The following is a 21,107-nucleotide window of genomic DNA, read 5'->3' as shown; positions in this document are numbered from 1 at the left end:
GTCTGTATTCCCATTTTATAAAACAACGCTCAAAATGAAAGAATAAATAAATAAAAAAATCACTATCTGTATCTTTGATCCCTTTATTTTTTAAATTCTGATAATGTTTCCAAAACAGTTCAGGGCCAGACTGAGTCATGCTGATTTCTTCAAGAAGCCAACTTAAGTTGGGAGTTATCCTCTGAAAGCTCAAGACAAATGAGCATTATGCTGTTCGGAAAGTGCTAAACAAGCCACGGGTTTGCCTTGAAACATAGGATCTTATACTCCTTTCAGCACTTTTGTATCTTTCACGTCTGTGAGCATTTAAATCTATAAATAACACTAAAATTCAGAACTCTGAAACAACTCCATTTATAAGGCATGAATTTATTCACATACCTTTGATGCTAAAATATAATGTGGAATGCTTAAAACAATTAATGCAACGTTTCTGGGTATGCTTAAACTTCCAGCCTGGGAAGTCTCACAAGCAGAGACAATTAATTCAGTGACACATCTCTGATGAAAAGCTTTTCCAGCTATATACCCAGAGTTCAAAATTCCTTTACAGCTCAGTGCATTCGGCTTCACAAACGTTACAGTTCGACACGAAATAGCCCCCAAAAGTTCCTTTATGGTCTTGTTTGGAACAACGTATGGAGAAACCCGGGGCGGAGACAAAAGAATGAAACATTCAGCAAGTGAAAAGAACAGTGGTCACATCTGAGCCCTGAGTGGCAAATCATTGTGGAGCCGCTCTCTTTCCAAAAGGCACTGAAGAATGAATAAGCTGCTTAAGCACATTATCCACTTATTCAGGTCAACACCATGCAAAACGGGCCCATGGTGGTTGGGGTTTTTTTGAGGGTTCACACATCTTGAGAGATTAACATTTGCTATCGACTATTTCATGGCTTTCAAAACAGATTACTGAAAAGAAAGGTCTACCCTACAATCAAGTATGTCAAGCTGACATGATGATTAGGTACTTTTCCTCAATGACTTGGGTTTCTTTTGTTCCCCAGCTTGTTGTCAAAGCTTAAACTTTGTTTTGTTCTTTTGGAAATTGAATCTCCTTCAAAACATAACTCTCCTTTTTTTCAGGTTAGAGGGTTTGTTATGTGTATTAAATGATACTGAAAAAGTAGATATCAGTTTATTTTGAGACACATTTTAAAGTTTAAAAGAAGACAGTTCTAAAATATTCAGGTTTAGCAATGTACTACATTCAAGCTTTAACAGAAATGAGGTTTTACAAGAATAAAGGGCTTAATTGAGGTTCTGGTACTGGAAATATCATGTAGATCTACTTAGAATTAGCTGTGTAAAATAACAAAGAGTTCTTTGAAGCACCACCTGAGTGTATTAAAACTGTAATGACCTTTCGGGTTTTAAGAAAAAGGCAAGCCATTTATACCATCTTACTTGTGCACACTTATAGTAAAGACATCAGCATACCATCAAAGTTCAAGCAAGGCTTGAGCTGTGCACCTGGCTCTAATTTAGGTACAAAAGCCAAACTAGAGAGAAATAGAAAATTGCACACATATTCATGAGTCTCGATAAAACATGCTGAAATGTCATCTCTTCTCAAGCTTGGCTCTGAGACATTTCTTTGGAACAGATAAATATTTTAATGAACAGCTTTATGGAAATTTGGAGGTGAAGAACTGCGAGACACCGAGCTTTTCCATGCACAAAGATAGCAGTAGACAGCACTCAGAACCTCTCAGTGCCACCTAGAAAGTATCTGATTTATGGTAATGCTTCAGAGCAGCAACTCCCCCCACACCATTAAAATGTCAAAGCCCTCCAAGAGTTCTACACTGGAAAATTATTTGCATTAGAGCCACAGTTATAAAATTAAAGGAGAACTACATTTGTATGTATCATCAGAAGCTTTTGGACAAAGACATGCCAGAAACGAAACGCATTTCAGAGTATGACTGGTCTAACAGGGCGCACACCAAGAAAACCAGTGGAATGCTGCTGCTTTTTTTAGATTAATAGACTGTAAACTCTTTCTATAAACAACTTCCTGTGTCAGTTTGCACAGGTTGGGGAAGGGCTGGGGCACACAGGGGAATTTCCATTCTCCAGGAAAGTCAGATATTTCAAACTTCTTTTTTTGGTTTCACAAGATTGAAATTTCACTAGATATGAAACTTTTTCCAACAAAAGAGTTAGCCAGTCAGAAATGACATCAATGTTTTGGATTTAACTTCAGCTTCTATCACTACTAATTATGGAGTAATCAATCTGTGTTCATTTACATTTTTTGTTTGAAAGCACTCAATATGCTGAATCACAATTTTCTGTCCCGCAAGAACTGCTTAGAGCTGGGAAGTGTTTTTTATGGCATTAGGAAGAATGTATATGATTTTGACTTATATTAGACTAGGAATCTTTTTTTGTTTTGAGTAAGCTTATTTTGAAGTCTGAAATACAGGGTGATGGCTACAAAATATGTAACAGATTCTGTGTTCCCAAACGATAACTGAATTTTGGATGTGCTGAACACTGCTAATTGGGATTGAGGGTGTAGAATTCTTTGCAAAAATAAATTTCTTAATCTGAGAGCTAAAGATTTATTATTTTTTATTTTATTTCTTTGACCTACACTGGCACCATGACATACTGAAGAAGAGATCATGCCCCCTCCTACCTAAAGACTAGACCTTTGCCAACACATTTGCAAACTGCAAGGGGCCTCTTGCACAAGAAAAAAAGGGTCCTTATCCTCTGTCTCTCTCCAAAAGGAGGAGACCAGAACTTTGAGAGTCTCAGCTAACACTCTATCTGGATATCCCCAAGACAGTTACTGACATACAGAGTATCACCTCCCTTTTTATTTCAATTTACTCCAGGGGTCCTCCATAGGACAAGATTTCACAAAAGATCCCAAAATAGGAAGCCAAGAAATGGGTATCATGATGGGTCATTTTAAGTATAAATAAAGGAGGAAAAAAACCCACACATTGGACATGAGTTTGAAAAGTTGAGCCCAATTGTGCTAGGCTTGCCAAACCCACGTATTCAAGAGACAAAAATATTGCATATGCAGACAGTAGTCGTACAATAATTAATGTTTTCCCACCTGTAACCTCAAAAACATCAGTGAAAACTGTTCATGGTCTGGTCAGACATTCTAGACCTGAATTCTAGATCTGAAATAGTCAGGAATTTAAAAGATCATGCATTCATAGTGTTCCTTTAACATCAGTCAGTGCTTGAAATGAAAAATTTCTGTGGGAAAAAAAGTTAATGGCAAAGAATATTATACATTTTTGAGGCACTTCAAAATACAACCATTTATTAATACTCTGATTAAGCAATATCCTAATGTAACAGATGTTGCAATATTTCAAATTCTGCTTAAAATAATTTAAGATTGTCCTTAAAAATACAGAGAATATATTCTCTTCCATATTTGTACAGTGATGCTATAGTTTTGCATAGCTACACTAGATATTTTCAGTTATTTCTCCTTAAAGACAGCCTTGACGTATCCAATCCAACTTGTTCTTTCCTTTCATAAGGTTGTTTATCTGCCCAGGAGACTTACTCATTTCTTCTGCTCAGGAATTACCAGTTGTAGCTTTGAATACATAAAAAAACCTGCTATTTATATGGTAGTTATTTCCCACGCATGCAGACAGCTTCACCCAGTTGAAAAATTGCCAGCTCCAGCAAACTTTAACAACAGAATAAAAATCACTTTACTGGCTGGAAAGAATGCTTTGTGAAGGAATCTTGTAACATGCTATGCGATTACCACAGCCTGTCCCCAAGCAAGAGACTGCACAAAGCCAGGCTGTGCCAAGGACATTCTGTGGGCTGCTTCTGGTGCATGTATGTGGCACTGAATAAAGGGCCCAGTGTGCGACAGCTGAGGGCAGATGGCAGGCTGCGTGCCGGGTGGGCGCCATCCCTCCAGCCCTCTTGCACAGCACGCTCCACCTGCATCCCTCCTTTCCTTGTTATGGGTACCAGAAGGGCTCTCTTAGGAAGTTAAACTCATTCCCTTGCATGAGCATGCAAAGCTAAAAACCATTCAGTCCCTAAGGGTAACATTCACAATCATATATAAAATGTAAGTACAGACCTACTTGAGCCAATCAGTAGCAAGGGAGCACCAACTGCAAAAAGTTGCTGCAGCAAGAAGCAAGATGCACTTTATTTCTCAAGAGGCTCTTGTGCTGTCTGTTCTTCAATTCAAGCAATGCACTGGTGTTAGCGTCCATGAGGCAGTTTATGGAATCAAGTGCTGGGTGAAAAACTTAGGGGCTGTTGCTGGTACAGGGATGGGGAGCAATGATGCCTTCTGGTTTGTGTCCATCAGGCACACTGGAGTCATTCTCTTAGCTTACCTCCAAACCTGCATCTGGGCAGGAACAACCCCAGGTTCCAGTATAGATTGGGGAACGACCTGTTAGAGAGCAGTGTAGGGGAGAGGGACCTGGGGGTCCTGGTGGACAACAGGGTGACCATGAGCCGACACTGTGCCCTTGTGGCCAAGAAGGCCAATGGCATCCTGGGGTGTATTAGAAGGGGGGTGGTTAGTAGGTCGAGAGAGGTCCTCCTTCCCCTCTACTCGGCCCTGGTGAGACCTCATCTGGAATACTGTGTCCAGTTCTGGGCCCCTCAGTTTAAGAAGGACAGGGACCTGCTGGAGAGAGTCCAGCGCAGGGCAACTAAGATGATTAAGGGAGTGGAGCATCTCCCTTATGAGGAAAGACTGAGGGAGCTGGGTCTCTATAGTTTGGAGAAGAGGAGACTGAGGGGTGACCTTATTAGTGTATATAAATATATAAAGGGGGAGTGTCACGAGGATGGAGCCAGGCTCTTCTCAGTGGCAAACAATGATAGGACAAGGGGAAATGGGTACAAATTGGAACACAAGAGATTCCACTTAAACTTGAGAAGAAACTTCTTCTCAGTGAGGGTGACGGAACACTGGAACAGGCTGCCCAGGGAGGTTGTGAAGTCTCCTTCTCTGGAGACATTCAAAACCCGCCTGGACACATTCCTGTGTAACCTTATCTAGGTGTTCCTGCTCCAGCAGGGGGATTGGACTAGATGATCTTTTGAGGTCCCTTCCAATCTCTAACATACTGTGAAAATACGTGAAATTCCAAAATATTTTAATATTTTTTAGAAATCCAAAGTTTAGATCATGGTTTTAGGCATCATTCAAGATTTCTGAGCACTTGAATCTCACAGCACTGGCTACAGCTCATCGAAGATGCATATGCCCAAGAAGTTCCTTAAGTTCCTTTCTAGGCTGACTTCTCTATTCTCAACAACCTAGAATTCGTAGGGACAACTGAACTTCTCTTTAGGACTGGCTCTGAAAATTACAAGTAATACACTGTATAGCTATGCTAACTGTATATTTTGTCATACTTTATAGTGAATACTAAAAAATGTTGGGTTTTTTTAAAGGCAATAGCACATCAGATGAATTACAGTTTTTTCAGAGCAATAAGGCTTTTGTTCCACCTGCTCATATTCCTGGCTCACAGTATAAGAGATTCACACAAAAGTGATAAAGCTTTTCCAGCAAGTTTCCATTGCTATTAAAAATGTTTCTTGCAATAAAATTAATTGGAGAATCTAGTAAAAACTGATCATGAACTTTGTTCTTTATAGCAGTCTGCAATTAGGAAAGACCTGGGAATGTGGCGGCGCACTGAAGCACACCCCAGACTACATCTTTCCTAGCCAGCAGATAAGCAAAAAATAGTGGTCTTTGAAATTTAAATGCCATTGGAACTTTTTTAAGTAAAACAGCTTACATTGATGCTTTTCAGCAAGCTTGACTTCTAAAAATGACTAGAAGCAAATACCATAGAAGCACAATACTGAAAATACAGCATAAGACATGCACTGCTCAGAAGAAGAAAAGCAGGCTTTTTCCTTGGGATTGGACTAGATGTTGTCTATGAAAGCACTGTAATGGAATTAAAAACCTATCTTCAAAGATAATGAGTTAGTTTGTCTATTTTTCAGACCAGAAAATTAAAAACTAAAGTTTTCAATCATAAACATACAGTTGTGCCAACATCTGTTAACTGTAAGTTAGCTTCAGAACTAAAATCATAAAGTCCTTGTTAGGTTTATAGCATTAGAGTTCTGATCCTAGTATCGAGCTTGTGTACTACCACAAAACGGATGCATCAGATCCTTCTTAAATCTACTCTTCTACACCAAGTAGTAGCTGTGCCAAGCAGGTCATTACTAAGGCACTTGATTACCAGGAGGAAAGGGAAACAATTTCTAATTTTGGAATTCCCTTGATTTATGCAAAAGTATAGAAAGATCCATTTTCTGTGTGACTTGTGCCAACCTGAATATAATGGCATGCTTTGTATAAACAGGGCACTGTCACCATGGGCAGAATGCAGAGGCAGCTGTATTCTGGGAAGGAGCACTAAATGGACACAAACAACATATCTACCGTAGCATATTTCAGTGAACATTTCATTTTCTCTTTACTGCAAAACTCTTTAAAAAAAAAAGCCTGAATTTACACCTCATAGCAGATGCCTGAAATTTCTGTAGGGACAGCCAGCATAAAACCTCCCTGAAATTCTTATTTTATCCTTATTTACTTATTGTTTGAAGTATTCTAGTTCAGATTTAAGTAAAGTTCACCTGAGGTTTTCTAACTCTTCTTCCCTCTCATCATCAGCTGGCTATAACCTGTCTTTTTCTAAATAGACAGAAATACGAGAGTGCACATAAATACCTACAGGTATTATTTCAATGCGGACTTTTTGATTGTGCTACTAAGCTAAAAAAAAAAAAAAAAACAAAACAACAAAACCAAAACCAAACCAAAACAAAACCTCTCCCAGCTCCTCAGCTTGATAATTATCTTTCAATAAATAAGAGCAAAACCCCCTCATTCTCATATAGCAAGATAAAGTCAAGGGTGGCTGAAGGATGCCCTGCACTGAGGAAACCCTTAGGAGGAGCCACTAGTCCCAGCCAGCCATGAGAAAATTCCATTCTAGGCAATTCTGACAATCTCTGAAAAGTTCTATCTCCCACCAATAGAGCTCAAACAGCCTGCTCCTCTCCCTATAAATTTATTCCTCTTCCTTATCTTCCTTAGACATAACACATTAGCGTCACTGAATACTCAGCAACAAAAGATCATCACCACAATGCCTAAGGTGGTACTGCTGCAGTAATTCAGGCTTGCATACATTCACTCCCAGAACTGTATCTAGCAAAGTTAGTAAAAAGATCAGAGACACCTAATTCTTTGTGTATTTTAAGAACAATAAACAGTAAAATAAATACTTAGCATTATGTTTAACAGCCTCAGAGAACTCTCTTGATGCTAGTATCTGTCTGCAGGGACAGGGATGATGTCAGCTCCGCAAATGCCTGTAATTTGAGCTGGAACTTGGAAGATGCTCAGAACTAAGGATTCAGATCAACATTTCATCAGACACAATTTTAGGATGCATAACTCTTTTATACAGTAAAACTGAAAACAAATGGTTGTCTGCACGCCAGTGGCATTTCTTGACAAACTTAATTATTTGCCTATTGAGAAAACAATCGTTCTGAAAAATCCGTTATCATTTAAGACTTCAGCAGATTATGCTGCACATAATCACTAATATTTTAACACACAAATAATAGAAAGCAAAGCAATCTGAGAAGTCTCTTGTATTTTATTCACATAATTTTTCAGACCACCTAACAAGAAATCTCCTAAATCCCCTGACATCTATTTTCTATAAAAGCTTTTGCTGAATCTCATAAAAGGCTCAGACTAAAATCATTAAGCTCTCTCCACAACTGACCTTCAAGCCCCCATGCAGTTAATGACTATCATTTCTTCTTCTTGAATCACACCAACTACATGGCTAAAATACCAACCTGTATGTCCTGTCACACATCAAGAAACATTTAACAATACCCATGATGCTACATTTTGAAACAGAGCTGATGGATAAAGGAAACTGGAAGCTACAGAACTAGATTACCACAACCAAACTTTCAAAGTTTATTGCTCACGAAAAACACTAGGGAGGATGTGTGAATCCTCCTTGAGGGTCCAGCAGTAAGTGCTTATGATAAATCACAGAAGGTAGCCAAACAATAATAGTTAAGAAGGGCCAAAACAGTAATCACAGTAGTGTTCATAGTACCCTGAACCCAAGTCTAGCCTTGGTGAAACTTTTTACAGAAGTTGAAGATATTTTTCTTTTCTATTTTTCTTGCCAAGTTATCAGGAGTGTAGCTACCTTAAGAAATTATCTTCTTCAGCTTAATCAGGAGAATATTACAAGATATAGCTGCTTGAGGTGGTTCAAACACTCTGAACAGTCAAACTTCCATACACCATTTTTGTGAAGCAACAAACATACACCACTCCTTTTATTTTCATCCACTTATGTTTCCAAATTATATTTTTTTTTAATACAGGCAGCTGAAATGTCTGAACACAAGGAGTCATCAAGCTTTTGAACCCAGAAAAAAATGGAGGGGGAAAAAAAAAATCAAATCACAAACCACCACTACCAAAATGAATCGGAAAAGAGCAAAGCCTTATTCTTTTGAAGACCTTGGTAATGTTTTGCTTTTAAGTAATAGCATTCAGAAAAATGCCATCTTTATAATTTTCCTTCATTTGGCAAATGACAAAGATAATAAAAAAAGAAGTCCTGAAAGATCTTTTTCATTCATGGTTAATATTCTATTAATAAAAAGGATTTTGCTAATATTGTATCAGCTCACATATTTTGGCAGCACAGTGTGTCTTGTATCCATCACACAGTTAATTGATTAGACTTTTAACATGTCAACAGATACACCATTTACAAAACTGAAAAGCTTGCTCTGTTATCAGTACATTTCATTTCCATATTAACAGTTCTCATATTTTGGTTTGAGTTTTTTCTTCCATTCACATGCAACTATAAATCTCCATCACTTGTTGCAGCCTCTTATCAGTTCTGTTAAACTTATGTCTATTTATTTCAATTATTCCCATAGGCTACTCCCACATGGGCCTTCGCAAAATATCTTTGACCCCAACATCCCCGTCTTCTGTGCTGACACTCAGCCATCTTCTTCACTAGAGCCAAATGTGTTGGGCCTCTTCCTACACAAACAAGTCACAACAACAATGTACTACTGACTGACTGACAATTATCAAACAAGTCTATTGGTATTTCTTCAGCTCTGGCATCTCAGCTGTTTACTAGAAACCTGTCCTAGCACTAGAAGAAAAAAGGGAAAAGTAGTTCTGTGCACAAAATACTAGTGCAAGGCCATCGGTCAAGAGGTGACACATTTTATCCCAGACATTAGGCTGACCTCAATGGAGTGAAAAATGATGCATCTTATCCCCCCCTTTTGTGATAATAGCTGTATTTATGGCTCACTCATTCTCCTGTCTTCTCTATTGCCTGTCAGATTGCTGAGGAGGCATACAGCTAGCAGTTACGATTTCAGAAAGACTGGAAGCCAACGAAAGCAAACACTATCTGTTGCTGCCTTCTGAGTATGAAGAACTGGAAACACCTAATGTATCTTGAAATAAAGTCTGCCATCAGTTTGGTCTATGGATACTCATGCATGCTATCCAAAATAAGCATTTCCAGATATTCATTTCTGCCCTCTTTTATAGATCCCTTTACATTGAAAAGTGAAGTAAGAAATTAAACAGACTGACAGAACTGCAGGTAACATAAGCACACAGATCGTTCTTCCTAATGTCAGCTGAAATGGAAGCTTAAATCCCACGTCACCATGTATGTTCTTTCTGCTAAAACCCTCCCCTTTTCAATTTCTCAAGGCTTAAAATCATTGTAAATATGTTGTTTGATAAATGTGAAAATCTGAAGAACCACCTGACTTTGCCACATTTTCCATGGTCTCAGGGTTTATTCATGTATGTATTTTTAAAAAGACTGTAAAAATTTCTGCTACTGAAAGGAAATGCAAATCAAGGTGTTTTCCATCTCCCTATTAGGGCTAAAAGGAGACAAGCAGTGTAACAGTAGTAATGTAAACAGAGAATCTCTTTCTCCTGTTAGAGAATAAATCCCATTATAAGTGAATGCAGCAGTAAACAAAATGCTGGTAGTGCACATATTACGAAACTGAGAAAAATATTTAAAGATAATAAATGTTTAAAAGCCAAGTCCGTTTATATTTGATTTTTATTGGTAAAACTGCTGGTACTCATAGCTGCTGAGCTATGCCTAAGAAATATGAGAAAAGCATCTAAATGAAAACAAGGGAGGTGATGTAATGCTTTCCCCTAGGAATACGATGCTAAAGAATAGCAAACAATATTCTACATTTGCAAATAAGTCAAAACAGTCCACGGCTCAAAATATGGTGGGAAATGCTGTTCCCCTCTGTATGCAATTATTTCATAAATGAGGCAGGCAATGTCTGATATTTCAGCTCTCAATATGTGATTACTAGAATGCACCCCTTGGGAAGCAAGAGCTGTTTATCCAGTCTTCTACTGAAGGTATAATACAACCAAGGAAATACATAGTAAGGCGGAAGATACAGAAGAAACAGTAATTAAAAATAATAAATTGCAGAAGACTATGAACAAAGTAGAAGGCAAACTCAAATATTCTTCAAGGCAGTCTTTAAAACATAAACACACTGGAAAACTCAGTACCTTGGGTAAATCTGGACGCTCAAGATCCTCTCCTGGAACCCAATTTCACCATGTTGCCCTTCAGGCAAGTGGTTTAAGACACGGAGGGTGAAAAGCTTCCTGACTAATGCTGTATGCAGTTTTGAGGATATACTTAGAAGCATAAATTAGGAAATTTATTAGTTGAGTATTCACTGAAAATATAACTTTGATTCTTAGATTTTTATTTGCAGAAGTGAATTCTGAAATAGAGCGACATCCACTATTAATACCAATGAAAATAACTGTATAGAACACACCATCAGCAATTAGTTTATGATTTCTCACAAGAAAATCATGATGAAAATGGTCTCCTTGAATGTTACTGAATTGTGTTTTTAAGGCTACCTGACAGATAACATTGACTGAACATCGGTTTCCTTGGTAGTTGCTCAAAGCTGAGGTCCCCCTCAGTAGGACTTTGAGCACTTAGTGGCTCAAGAAGAAAAGCCAACAGTGACAAATGAGCCGTTTTCCTTTTGTAAGACTAAAGAGAGAAACTGTTTCGCCAGTAAGCTTTTATGTCCTTTCCTCGCTTTTATTTCTTGTAGCTATTATCTGCTACTCTCCATGAGCATTGCTTGATGCATCTTGTCAGTGAACATGTTTACACACATCACACTGCATATGTTTGGGAAAAAAAAGTCTGTGATGACTATAGCTCTCAGAATAAATCTGAACAGAAGGTAAAGAAACATATGGAGAAAAAAAAAAAAACCACAGACAAAAGTCAGATGCAAGCTACCATGCAAACTGACACATTTAACAACATCAAAACAGGAAAGTGGTTTCCAAATAAAACACAGTATTCCAAAACATGGAATATTCTGTGCAATAAATACCTCTCTATTCAGTAGCAATTTGCCATTTTTGTTGATGACAGGGCCCCATGAAAACATGGAATTTTGTAACACCCCAGAAATATTAATTCTATGTATGATGTCACGGGCATATCTGTGCACAAACACTTCCACAGAAATGAATGCAAAGTCTAAATACCCACCTATGGTTAGATCGAGATGGGAGTAAGTAGGATTTACTGTCATTATTGACAAAAATAAATACAGTAGAATTCTGTATTACTTCATTCCTCTGCTCATCGTGTTATAAACAGCAAAGGAAGTTACTCAAGGAATACTATTGAACATTTTGTGATGGAATATAATGAGACCAAATATTATAAAGAGTTTTGACTGAGGCTTGACTAAAGACATCTTTGGAAACTGGAACTGAGGGAACATCCTGATATTTTTATGGATACTTGCATGTATGGGGTTTTTTTTCCCCGCTACTTCAGTTGAGAGCAACTCATGTATTTTGAAATACAAAATTTCCATATAAAATCTGTGTGAAAATTGCAACTGTTATTAAATATTCCCATGCCCCTACTTGCTCACTGCAGTAACCTGTTTGTAAGGCTCTGTGCCAGTTCACACATCAGAGAGTGTACCTCACCAGCTCAGCAACATGGGGACCACGAAGCTTCATAGGAAACATATCAGGCAGAAACTCACAATCCACAGAGAAAAAAACCTGAGGCATAAGCCATACAAAGAAAATGTTGGAATCAGCTTCAGGTTTTAAATGACAATATCCCTCCACCAAATATATAAAGTAAAACCCCAAACCAGTCTATCATCCTATTTATCGGTGGTTTTAGAACATACCACAGATGTGAATACTTGGAATACAGAAGGTTTGGGCTGAAGTTTGGAGTGGATTGTAACAGAGGAAACATATTACTCTATGAAAAAAATAAAATAAAGCCTATCATATCCCATGAAGTACTCACCTCATGTTTACAACAAACAGAAAACTATTCAGGCTATGAAAATAATGAGATAAAACCAGCAATGGTAATATACGGCTTAAAAAGGACAGGAAATTTCAATATGCATGAAGAAAATGCAAAGATGATGATATATATAAAAGTCCAAAGAAGACCTGAGGGGATGTTAGCATTCACCAATGATATGCTTCTGATGTATGTGCAACAGATAAAGCACTAATATCTAGCTAAAATGCCTCCGCAATAATAAAAATAAAATAAAAATTCCTCTGCAATAATAAAAATGCCACTCCATTAAAATATTTAAATACAATACAGGTGTTTTCCTCCAGTTTTCCATGAATTACGTTTCCAGTACGTATACTTCATGACTGCATGATTAGCTACATCCTTCACTGAATATGCCACCTAAAAACTATTACCCAGAATCTGGAGCAATTTTGTCAGCAATTGAACTTCTAAATTAAAAAGCAGATGATTCATGATGGATAAATAAATTGTCACCACAGGACACTAATTTTAAAATCACTACTTTCAATAGCATGCATAGAAACCTGTGCAAACTATACTCTCATTCTGATAAAATTTAACAGTTTTGTTCAGTATTTCCTTCTAAGAGTACATTTGGCTTGTAAAGCTATTGCTTCAGATATACAATACACCACAAGATTACATACATAAACCTTTACTTTTCAATTAATTTCAAGTTTCCCTTGCAACAATCTTATTTAATATAATTTCTTGTCTGTTGCCTAAAGACTGTGATTTCATTTTCTCTTCCTCATCTGTTTTATTACTTTCTATGTGCTCTACTGACAGTCTTACCTGGCAAGCTTACAAGACGCAATACATGAGAAATAGAAAGCTAGGAATTTGCAGAACAGACTAACATAAAGAAATATGTTGAGCCAGAAAAAGCAAGCTACAACTTAGTCAAAAGACCGAATTTGACATGTGTCAATAACAAATCAGCAGCACACTGCAGAAGCGTATTCAAATGGTAAACCTAGATTTGTTATTACACTGACAAATTCTTGATGCATCTGAGTTAAAATGCTGAATCAAAACAACTTTTGAAACTTTCAAGCTGTGAATGCATTACCAGATGTACTGTAGCTCTTCATTAAGAGCATTAAAGAGTAAGAAAAGGAAAGCTCTCAAAAAAATTATTGAAAAACATCAGCTGTCAGATACTTGCAGTCCATTCAAGCATATCACCCAACAGCCCCTGCACTGAGGGGAAATGGTAGCTCCTGTAAGTACCATCCCTTTCCCAATACATACTTTGGGTCTGCAAGTGTAATATGGATACTGTCAAAGTCTGAGGTGTCCCTGCTGTTTAAATAAAGCATATTTAGGAGTGATGGACTATGCCATATTTATTTTAGTGGTGGATTCTTCTGAAACACAACAGAACAATTACCCTACCCTTCCCCCCCCGCCATTTTAGAAGATGCATCTATAAAAACAGATTGTACTTGTCCATTCCCTCCTCTAGTGAAATTCAGTCCACTCCAAATAACTGAACAGCTTTCAAAGGAGATTACAAATTCCCACAAATAAAAAAAATGTGTTTTTTTTTCTTCTACACAATGGGCTAGACAGAACTGTAATTCAGAAATTATTTTACTTTTCAGTACTTCTGAATATGGAAAAGAGAAAATATGACTCATGACATTGACTCTAGGAAAAGTAATATCCTACCACAACTTTTTCTTGCCAACTGGAGGCATGGAAAGTGGAGGAAAAAGGAATATTCATATATTTTCTCCTTTGTTCAAGTGCTGGCAGCATGCTACCAGGAAGGGTCTAGGAGCAAGATCTATGGGGGAAAAAGATTCTGCTTGTAAAATAAAACTTATTTGGTGAAGGAGAGGGCAATTATGTCCTACCAGAACAGCACAGACAGGCAGTAGCCAAATGACAAAAAAAAAAAAATATCTAAAATTTACTCCAGCAACAGTCTTACAAATTTTCACGCCTGAAATTCAGCACCACTGGGCCATATCATTACCTTCAAGCACCTTCCCTGGCCTGACTGCTTTGTTGAACATGGAAAAAAGCCTCTCTTTGTCAATGAGGTTAATTTGGTCAGTGGCATTTTAATATAGCTAAATGAAAAGCTGTCTATCTAGAAAACTCCTGTTTTGATTACTCATAGTTTTGAGTATTTCTGAAATACAAATGAGACTAACATGGAATGCACTGGAGAATGTAACCTAAAAATCAGTTTCTCATATGTGCACTAGATACAAAAATAGATCCTTTTTATACTGACAGGAATCATCTCTACTCATAGAATTCAGGAAATGCTACTACTGTTTTACAGTAAAACTATTACTGAAATGCTGTCTCTACTTCTAACAACCATCATTCAAGAGGAAGGCAAAATTACCTCATTTAAAAGAGTATAACCATTCCATAATAATTTACTCCATTAAAAAATGGTATAAAAACTGCACTCATCTACATATGAATGACAACTGTGACTGTCTTTTATTTAGAAATCCCTAAAGCTGTACACAATTTATATGATTTCCTTGATATGCTTACATCTTTAGATTGATAAGATATGAAACCGCAGGTTTCCTCTATACCAGCTTGTCTGTCTAGGCTTCTATATTGGTGGGAATATGAATAATAAAACCAGGTTTGTTTCTTTTTTCTCAACAGTTTCCATCTGCACATTCATAGGTAGGTATTTTTCAAGCACATGAATCTTGAAAGGCCAGTCCCAGTTCCCATGATAACTGGAAGTAACTTTGGGAAATGCAAAAAGCTAATTAGCGCAAGTTGAAGAGCTGAGCTTGAATTTGCACCTCAGCTTTTGTGGAGTCAGTCTTTTACCCTAGATGCCCATCATTCCTCCAGAGGAATCAGAACTGCCAGCCCAGTCATGCTCATTGACCTATTTAGGGCAACTGTGGCAACTGTCACATTCCTGCATTTAAATATTTGTATTAAGTGAAGGCAGAAAAATATTCCAAAGCAAACGTGTAGGAAACAAATTGAAATAGTAGTGTACAAGTCCCTGAAATGTGGCAGATGAAGGAGTAGCTGCTCTAGCAGCTGCCCCACATGTTCTTTTATCTCTTGTGCACTGTTCAGTACTTAAATGTCTGTATTTGACATTTACACAAATGAAAAGAATGGTATCAGATACACATTTTCAAAAAGTGAACTGAACATCATGATCCAGCTGTACATTAATAGCATATATTATGACTAGCCAGCTATTTAACTATGCCTACTTAGGGCAAAAGAATGTCTGCATGTTCAGCTTCATTGAAGCCATTACGGCTGCAGCTGGAATGAGTTCTGCCACCTTAGCAACCCCAATGGCCGGAGTATGGCCACTGTCCAGGCGCTCAGAGCACCAAGACGCGATCTGCTAGAAACTGCCTGTGTAAGAACTTCTTTCAATACCAGCTGTCTTGGCTTTCCAGTGTTGTGTGAAAGTACTATTTAAAAGAGCTGAATGTTTTCTACCTGAGGTGTAATTTATGATAAATAGTTTATGTTCAAATGCTAACACACAATTAGTCTTTCCAAAGCCCGCACAGCTGGCCATTGCCAGTATTGAAATTACACAGGCCATCAATCCAGGACTGCTCTGACAGCCTGTCATGGTTTAAGCCCAGCCCTGAACTTGTCAGAGCTTCTCTTGTAAGGTACCAAATAAACACACTTCTCATGTCTCTCTTAAGCATCTATTATTAGATTAAGAGCTTTATGGTCAGTAGAAACCCTTTCACCACTGGTTTGACTTTTGTATAATACAAGCCATCAGTCTTCCTAGATTTCATCGTGGCTGGGTAATAGCACTTCAGTCAAACCATGTCTCATCTGTACCTCTTGGACGCTAAAACCATTGACCCCAACTCATTGATAAAGATATTAAACAGTGCAGAGCTAAAAAGCAGCCCTGAAATACCACAAACCCACAGCTGTATATGTGTTAAATTGCTTTTTTTTTCTAATAACACAGGAGACCCTCTTTGTTTTTTTTCATTGGTCCAGTTTCTTAAAAGGAAGAGTATAAATTCAATTAAGGTAAAAAGTAAGAGTCAACAAAAAATCTGCAAACTGACTTTAACATTAGACTAAATTTGTTTTTAATCAGCCCATGCTAAATAGCAATAGTTATTTTACTTTCAATTCTTAATCACTTTCTGATTTTACCCAATTCTTCATCTAAGTTTAAGCAACCAGGCCCATTATATTTTAAATAGAAGCCTTAACTTTCCAGTCTTAATCCAGTCTTCCAGAACTTCTCAATTCACCTCAGATATAATTAAAACAGCACTTCCTCCCCACCCTGCTCAGCATGGTCCAGAAAGTGTTTAGCAGAGCTTTTTTGAAAAGAACTGGCCAAAGCATTATTTAGACATTCTGATTTAAGGATTTTGACAATTTTTAAAAGATTTTAACATATTCATTTGTTGCTAATAAAACGAAGAATAAGACTTCTTGCCAGGATAGATAAAACTGAAATATCTACCATATTAATACTGACAATCTAATACTTCCACAAGTACAACCATTAAGGTAAAGCATCAGAAGCAACAGAAAATCTCATCATTACTATTCATAATTAATAAAGATTAAATTTCCTTTCTTTACTGTCTTTTGCTTTTTTATTGCCTATAAGCCCAGGTTTTTAACTTGGTTTATATTACTGGGCTTTGCCATTAGTTTGTTGAGGGTTTTTAACTGCCAGTTTTCACACCCCTGTAAGCCAGGCTGATCTTTAACCAACAGGTTTGCCTCGACATCATTTATTTTGCAAAAAGTATAGTAACATGTTTTAAATAGAAAACAAGCACTCATATTTTAACGTTTAAATGTTTTCCCTTGATTCAGCTTTATTATTTCTATCACCCTTAATCCATTCCACTTACAGTGCTGAGTATGCGTGTTTCAGGCAAGTCTTCATTAAGTTGTAATTGCTTGTACTTTGATAACTACTCCTTTTTCTTCTGCAGTCTGTTTCTTTAACCATTTCAAGCTGATTAACATATATCTCTATAACAGTAGATTAATGCCCAGAATCCAGAGGTCACATCACCTCAGGATTTCCAACAACATGGAGACTAGTGCCTGAGTGTGCTTTACTTGGTTTTAAATCCCACCTGAGAAGCACTATCCTCACACCTGAAAAATTTACAGCTACTGGGTAAGGCACAACCTTCACTGAGATTGTCACAGTGAATAACTAACAGTACTCCAAATAATGTTTTAAATGCTTTGGATAAAACGTCCTCTCAGCAATTACTTGCCTTCAATTTGGCAAAGACTTACAAAATAGGCATATTATTTTTGGCAGTGGCCAAAACCACTTCTTTTGGACACAGTCCCACACTGATTACATGGAGTAATTTAGTAGTTTGTCCACACAAGTCTTTCTTCTAGGTCAATTTTTATGCATAAATAAGCAGTTTCCATTTCTCTTGCATAATTATCTAGGAAATCATATAAACATGCTTTCTCTGCTTCTCTTCTTTTCCCTTGGTTTTATGAGTAGCAGGTAATACCCCAGCTAAAAATGCCTCTGCTAAAAGTAATAGTAATAAGGCTTTTAGTAATCACCAGAAATCGAATTAGTTGCTCCTCAGTTACTGTTTTGGGTCCTTTACACAACAAAGCAATACAGGATGAGAATCTGTGAAGGGTTGTTTGTTTGGGTTTTTTTGCAATCTGCTTTAGGGTGAGATTTAATCTTTCTGGAGAATTTGCAGGTTGTGCACAACTGCATTATAGCTGCCAAAAAATACATATTTTAAAACTTATTTTAATGCAGTGAGGCCCCCACAGAATGAGAGAAGGAGCTAATCTAAATGGGAAACATCTGCACATTTCAAAGAACATGTTCAGCGTAATTATTATTTATATATGCTGAAGTTATGGGAGTCATTTCTATTGTGTCTTATTATGGAAAACCTTGGCTAGAGTATGAAAATATAGCATAAAAATACAGCTATTTGTCCAAGAAGTTTAGATTTTAAGATAAGGAATTACTGTACAATTTCACAGCAGCTTGACTAATATTAGCTTAACCAGCAAAATATGATCGCTTTTTGGTCATTTCAGTTGTCTGCAGTGGCTCACCAACTGTTTACATGAATACCAGCTCACCAACTGTTTACATGAATACCAGCACTAAGGAGAGAACACGGGTGTGCTGGTTGGTAAGAAGGAAGGTGTTAGAGGGAAGAAAGTCAGGGAGCTGGTGCCTCAGGATCTGTGACTGACTGAAGTAGCCAGAGAACTACACCCATGCTCCCATTAACAAATACCAGGCCCATGCATCTCTTCAGTCAAGGGGTACAGCAATAAAGTCTCACCTGTTCATATACCAACAGCAAAACTCAGAGCTCTCATTCTCAGTTACAGGTGTTGCATAAAAGCTTAAATGTCCAAGCAACAAGTCCCCACTGGAAAAAGCCATCAAATACCTACATTTTGAAACGTAGTCTAGCACAACCATGAAAGAGCTATTGCGCTTCCTCTAGAGGTGACCATAACCTAACCATGATTCACAGCCTTGATTTCTCTTATGCTGCTGATGTCTCTTCACACTGCAAAAACCCAGATGAGCATACGTGGCACTGATCCATACACTAATGATAATTCCCTGCATCTGCTACAGCACTGGGGAAAAAAAAACAAAACAAAACCAAAACCAAAAATAACTCTTTACGCAACCTCCCGTTCATTCAAACTTAGTTTAAGGTCTCTTGTACCAGTAGATTTAGCTAGGGATTTTAGAATACTGAGCAGCACATGCATGTCTGAACTTGGTACACACCCGGGCAGGAATGAAAAGCACCCCAGAGGAAGCAGTCCTGTCCTATACTGCTAAACACTGTGCTGGCTGGGGACTGAAACTGGCTTAACCTCTAATTACACTGTATGACTGTAACACCTCATAATATGATCCCAAAATAAGAAGCCATATTCCAAAGTGAAACAACAAAAGAATGTTATATTTCAGAATATTAACAAGCCCCAGCTCACCTAAGTTTTATACACCTTGTAATACTTTAGGTTTGCCATTCTTTCACATGCATTGAACTCATTGCTCATTCACAAGAGCAGTGACATAAAAATGGAGCTATTGGTATGGGTAAGCTTGTTTTGCTATTTGTGTGTGTATGTATGTATATGTTCAACATCTTTAAAGAAAACAATGCGCTATGAAAGAATAGAAATTACAATGAAACTCAAGCATAAAAGCAAAAAGCCTGCTACAGTATCAGCAGTAGCTGAAGCAATTAGCTGACTAGAAAGATTCAATAACAGATTAGATAACAGGCCCAACTGCCCAAACCAAACCAAGAATAAAAACATTTTATAGCTAATGAGACTTGTATGTGATTTGATACACTTGTATGTGATGCGCTACACTGGTCAGATACATCTCTCAAGTAAGTCTGTTCACCTTCAGAAGAGGGCTCTTCAAGGACAGAGAGAAGGTAGCAGGCTACTTCTCAGTTCAGTAATGCTTTCATGGTGCATTGTCTAAAATTATCGCAGTGGGGCAGGGTAGAGCTGTGTGTATAAATAAAGCTGAAGATGCACACACTCAACCCAACAATCTAGAAGTCCCAGCTAAGTTTATTGGTACAGAAATGTTTTATTTAGCTACAGTATGTATACATCTCATGCATTTATCGTGCATAAAGTTTACAACTTGCATCACTTATAGTATAGTATTTGCTTACTTCTGCTAAAGCATAATGATATTGCTGGTGATATTTCATTTGACATCATTCAGAGAGTAAGGCCCACTTACTTGAAGCACTAGGACCTCATCTGGGGGAAATTAATAGCATTACAGTGCTTTCTATAGCTAAAGTATATGTACAGCTGAAGTACGCAGATATGCATTCCCAGCACAGATCAGGCTGTAGCTTCAAGCTGTTCGCTAAAACAAGGGACAAAAATCAGACCACACATCTGAAATCACTGCAGAGAAGTTGAGAGGGAATGCTGCCTTAAATTGTATGTACTTTTAACTCTCTCATTCCCCTCTTGGGATCTAATTTCTTATACCACTTTTTAACATGTACAGTGTACGCAGCACATTTTTACAGGCAGCAGTGTCCTGAACTACTTGAGTTTTGTAAAACAGACTACACTGTGCATTAGGATGAGTGTATGTACACTGTGTATTAGAATGAGACTTTTTCCATAGGTAAAAGGACTACTTAGCTTGCACATAATCAAAGCCAGTATAGTGAAGAAAAACAATTTTTCACAATTAAATTTTCATATAGTTCCCTTCAAACAGCTGATACTCACTAGACCTCAGAAAAGGATTTACCTTATTATCTGTTCCCACATCCAACATCACTGGTAGACACTCGTAAGGTTTTACTCCTCCGCATGCCGTATAAAGTGCCAGTTTACCAACTGGAATGCCCATTCCGTAACAGCCAAGGTCTCCAAGACCAAGAATACGTTCTCCATCTGTCACCACAATAGCCTGGAGGTAAAAGTAAAAGCAATGTAAAAATCAGTTATTTCCTTGCATGTACTATGTATGCCATTATCTTCTTACCATATTTTTTTCGTTTTCATGTATAAATTCTAACAGGTAAAACCAAATCAGTATTACAAAAGAAGCCCAGAACTGGTTTATTGTAT

The 21,107-nt window shown here is 37.5% G+C and overlaps 1 protein-coding gene across 1 annotated transcript in view; it reads right to left on the bottom strand.

Moving 5' to 3' along the window:
* The window catches only part of ME1 (malic enzyme 1), a 168,903-nt gene that overhangs the window by 76,646 nt on the left and 71,150 nt on the right, over positions 1 to 21,107 (bottom strand). Inside the window, exon 5 of the mRNA XM_061358346.1 lies at positions 20,785 to 20,946. Coding sequence (XP_061214330.1) covers positions 20,785 to 20,946 — 162 coding nt within the window. The remainder of the gene's footprint in view (positions 1 to 20,784; positions 20,947 to 21,107) is intronic.

This window comes from Neopsephotus bourkii, unplaced genomic scaffold (genome assembly GCF_033783945.1).
Source record: "Neopsephotus bourkii isolate Nb327-2 ecotype Australia unplaced genomic scaffold, CSIRO-AGI_Nbou_v1 NB_941, whole genome shotgun sequence".
Classification (NCBI taxonomy): domain Eukaryota; kingdom Metazoa; phylum Chordata; class Aves; order Psittaciformes; family Psittacidae; genus Neopsephotus; species Neopsephotus bourkii.
This window is presented reverse-complemented; position numbering and strand designations above follow the sequence as displayed.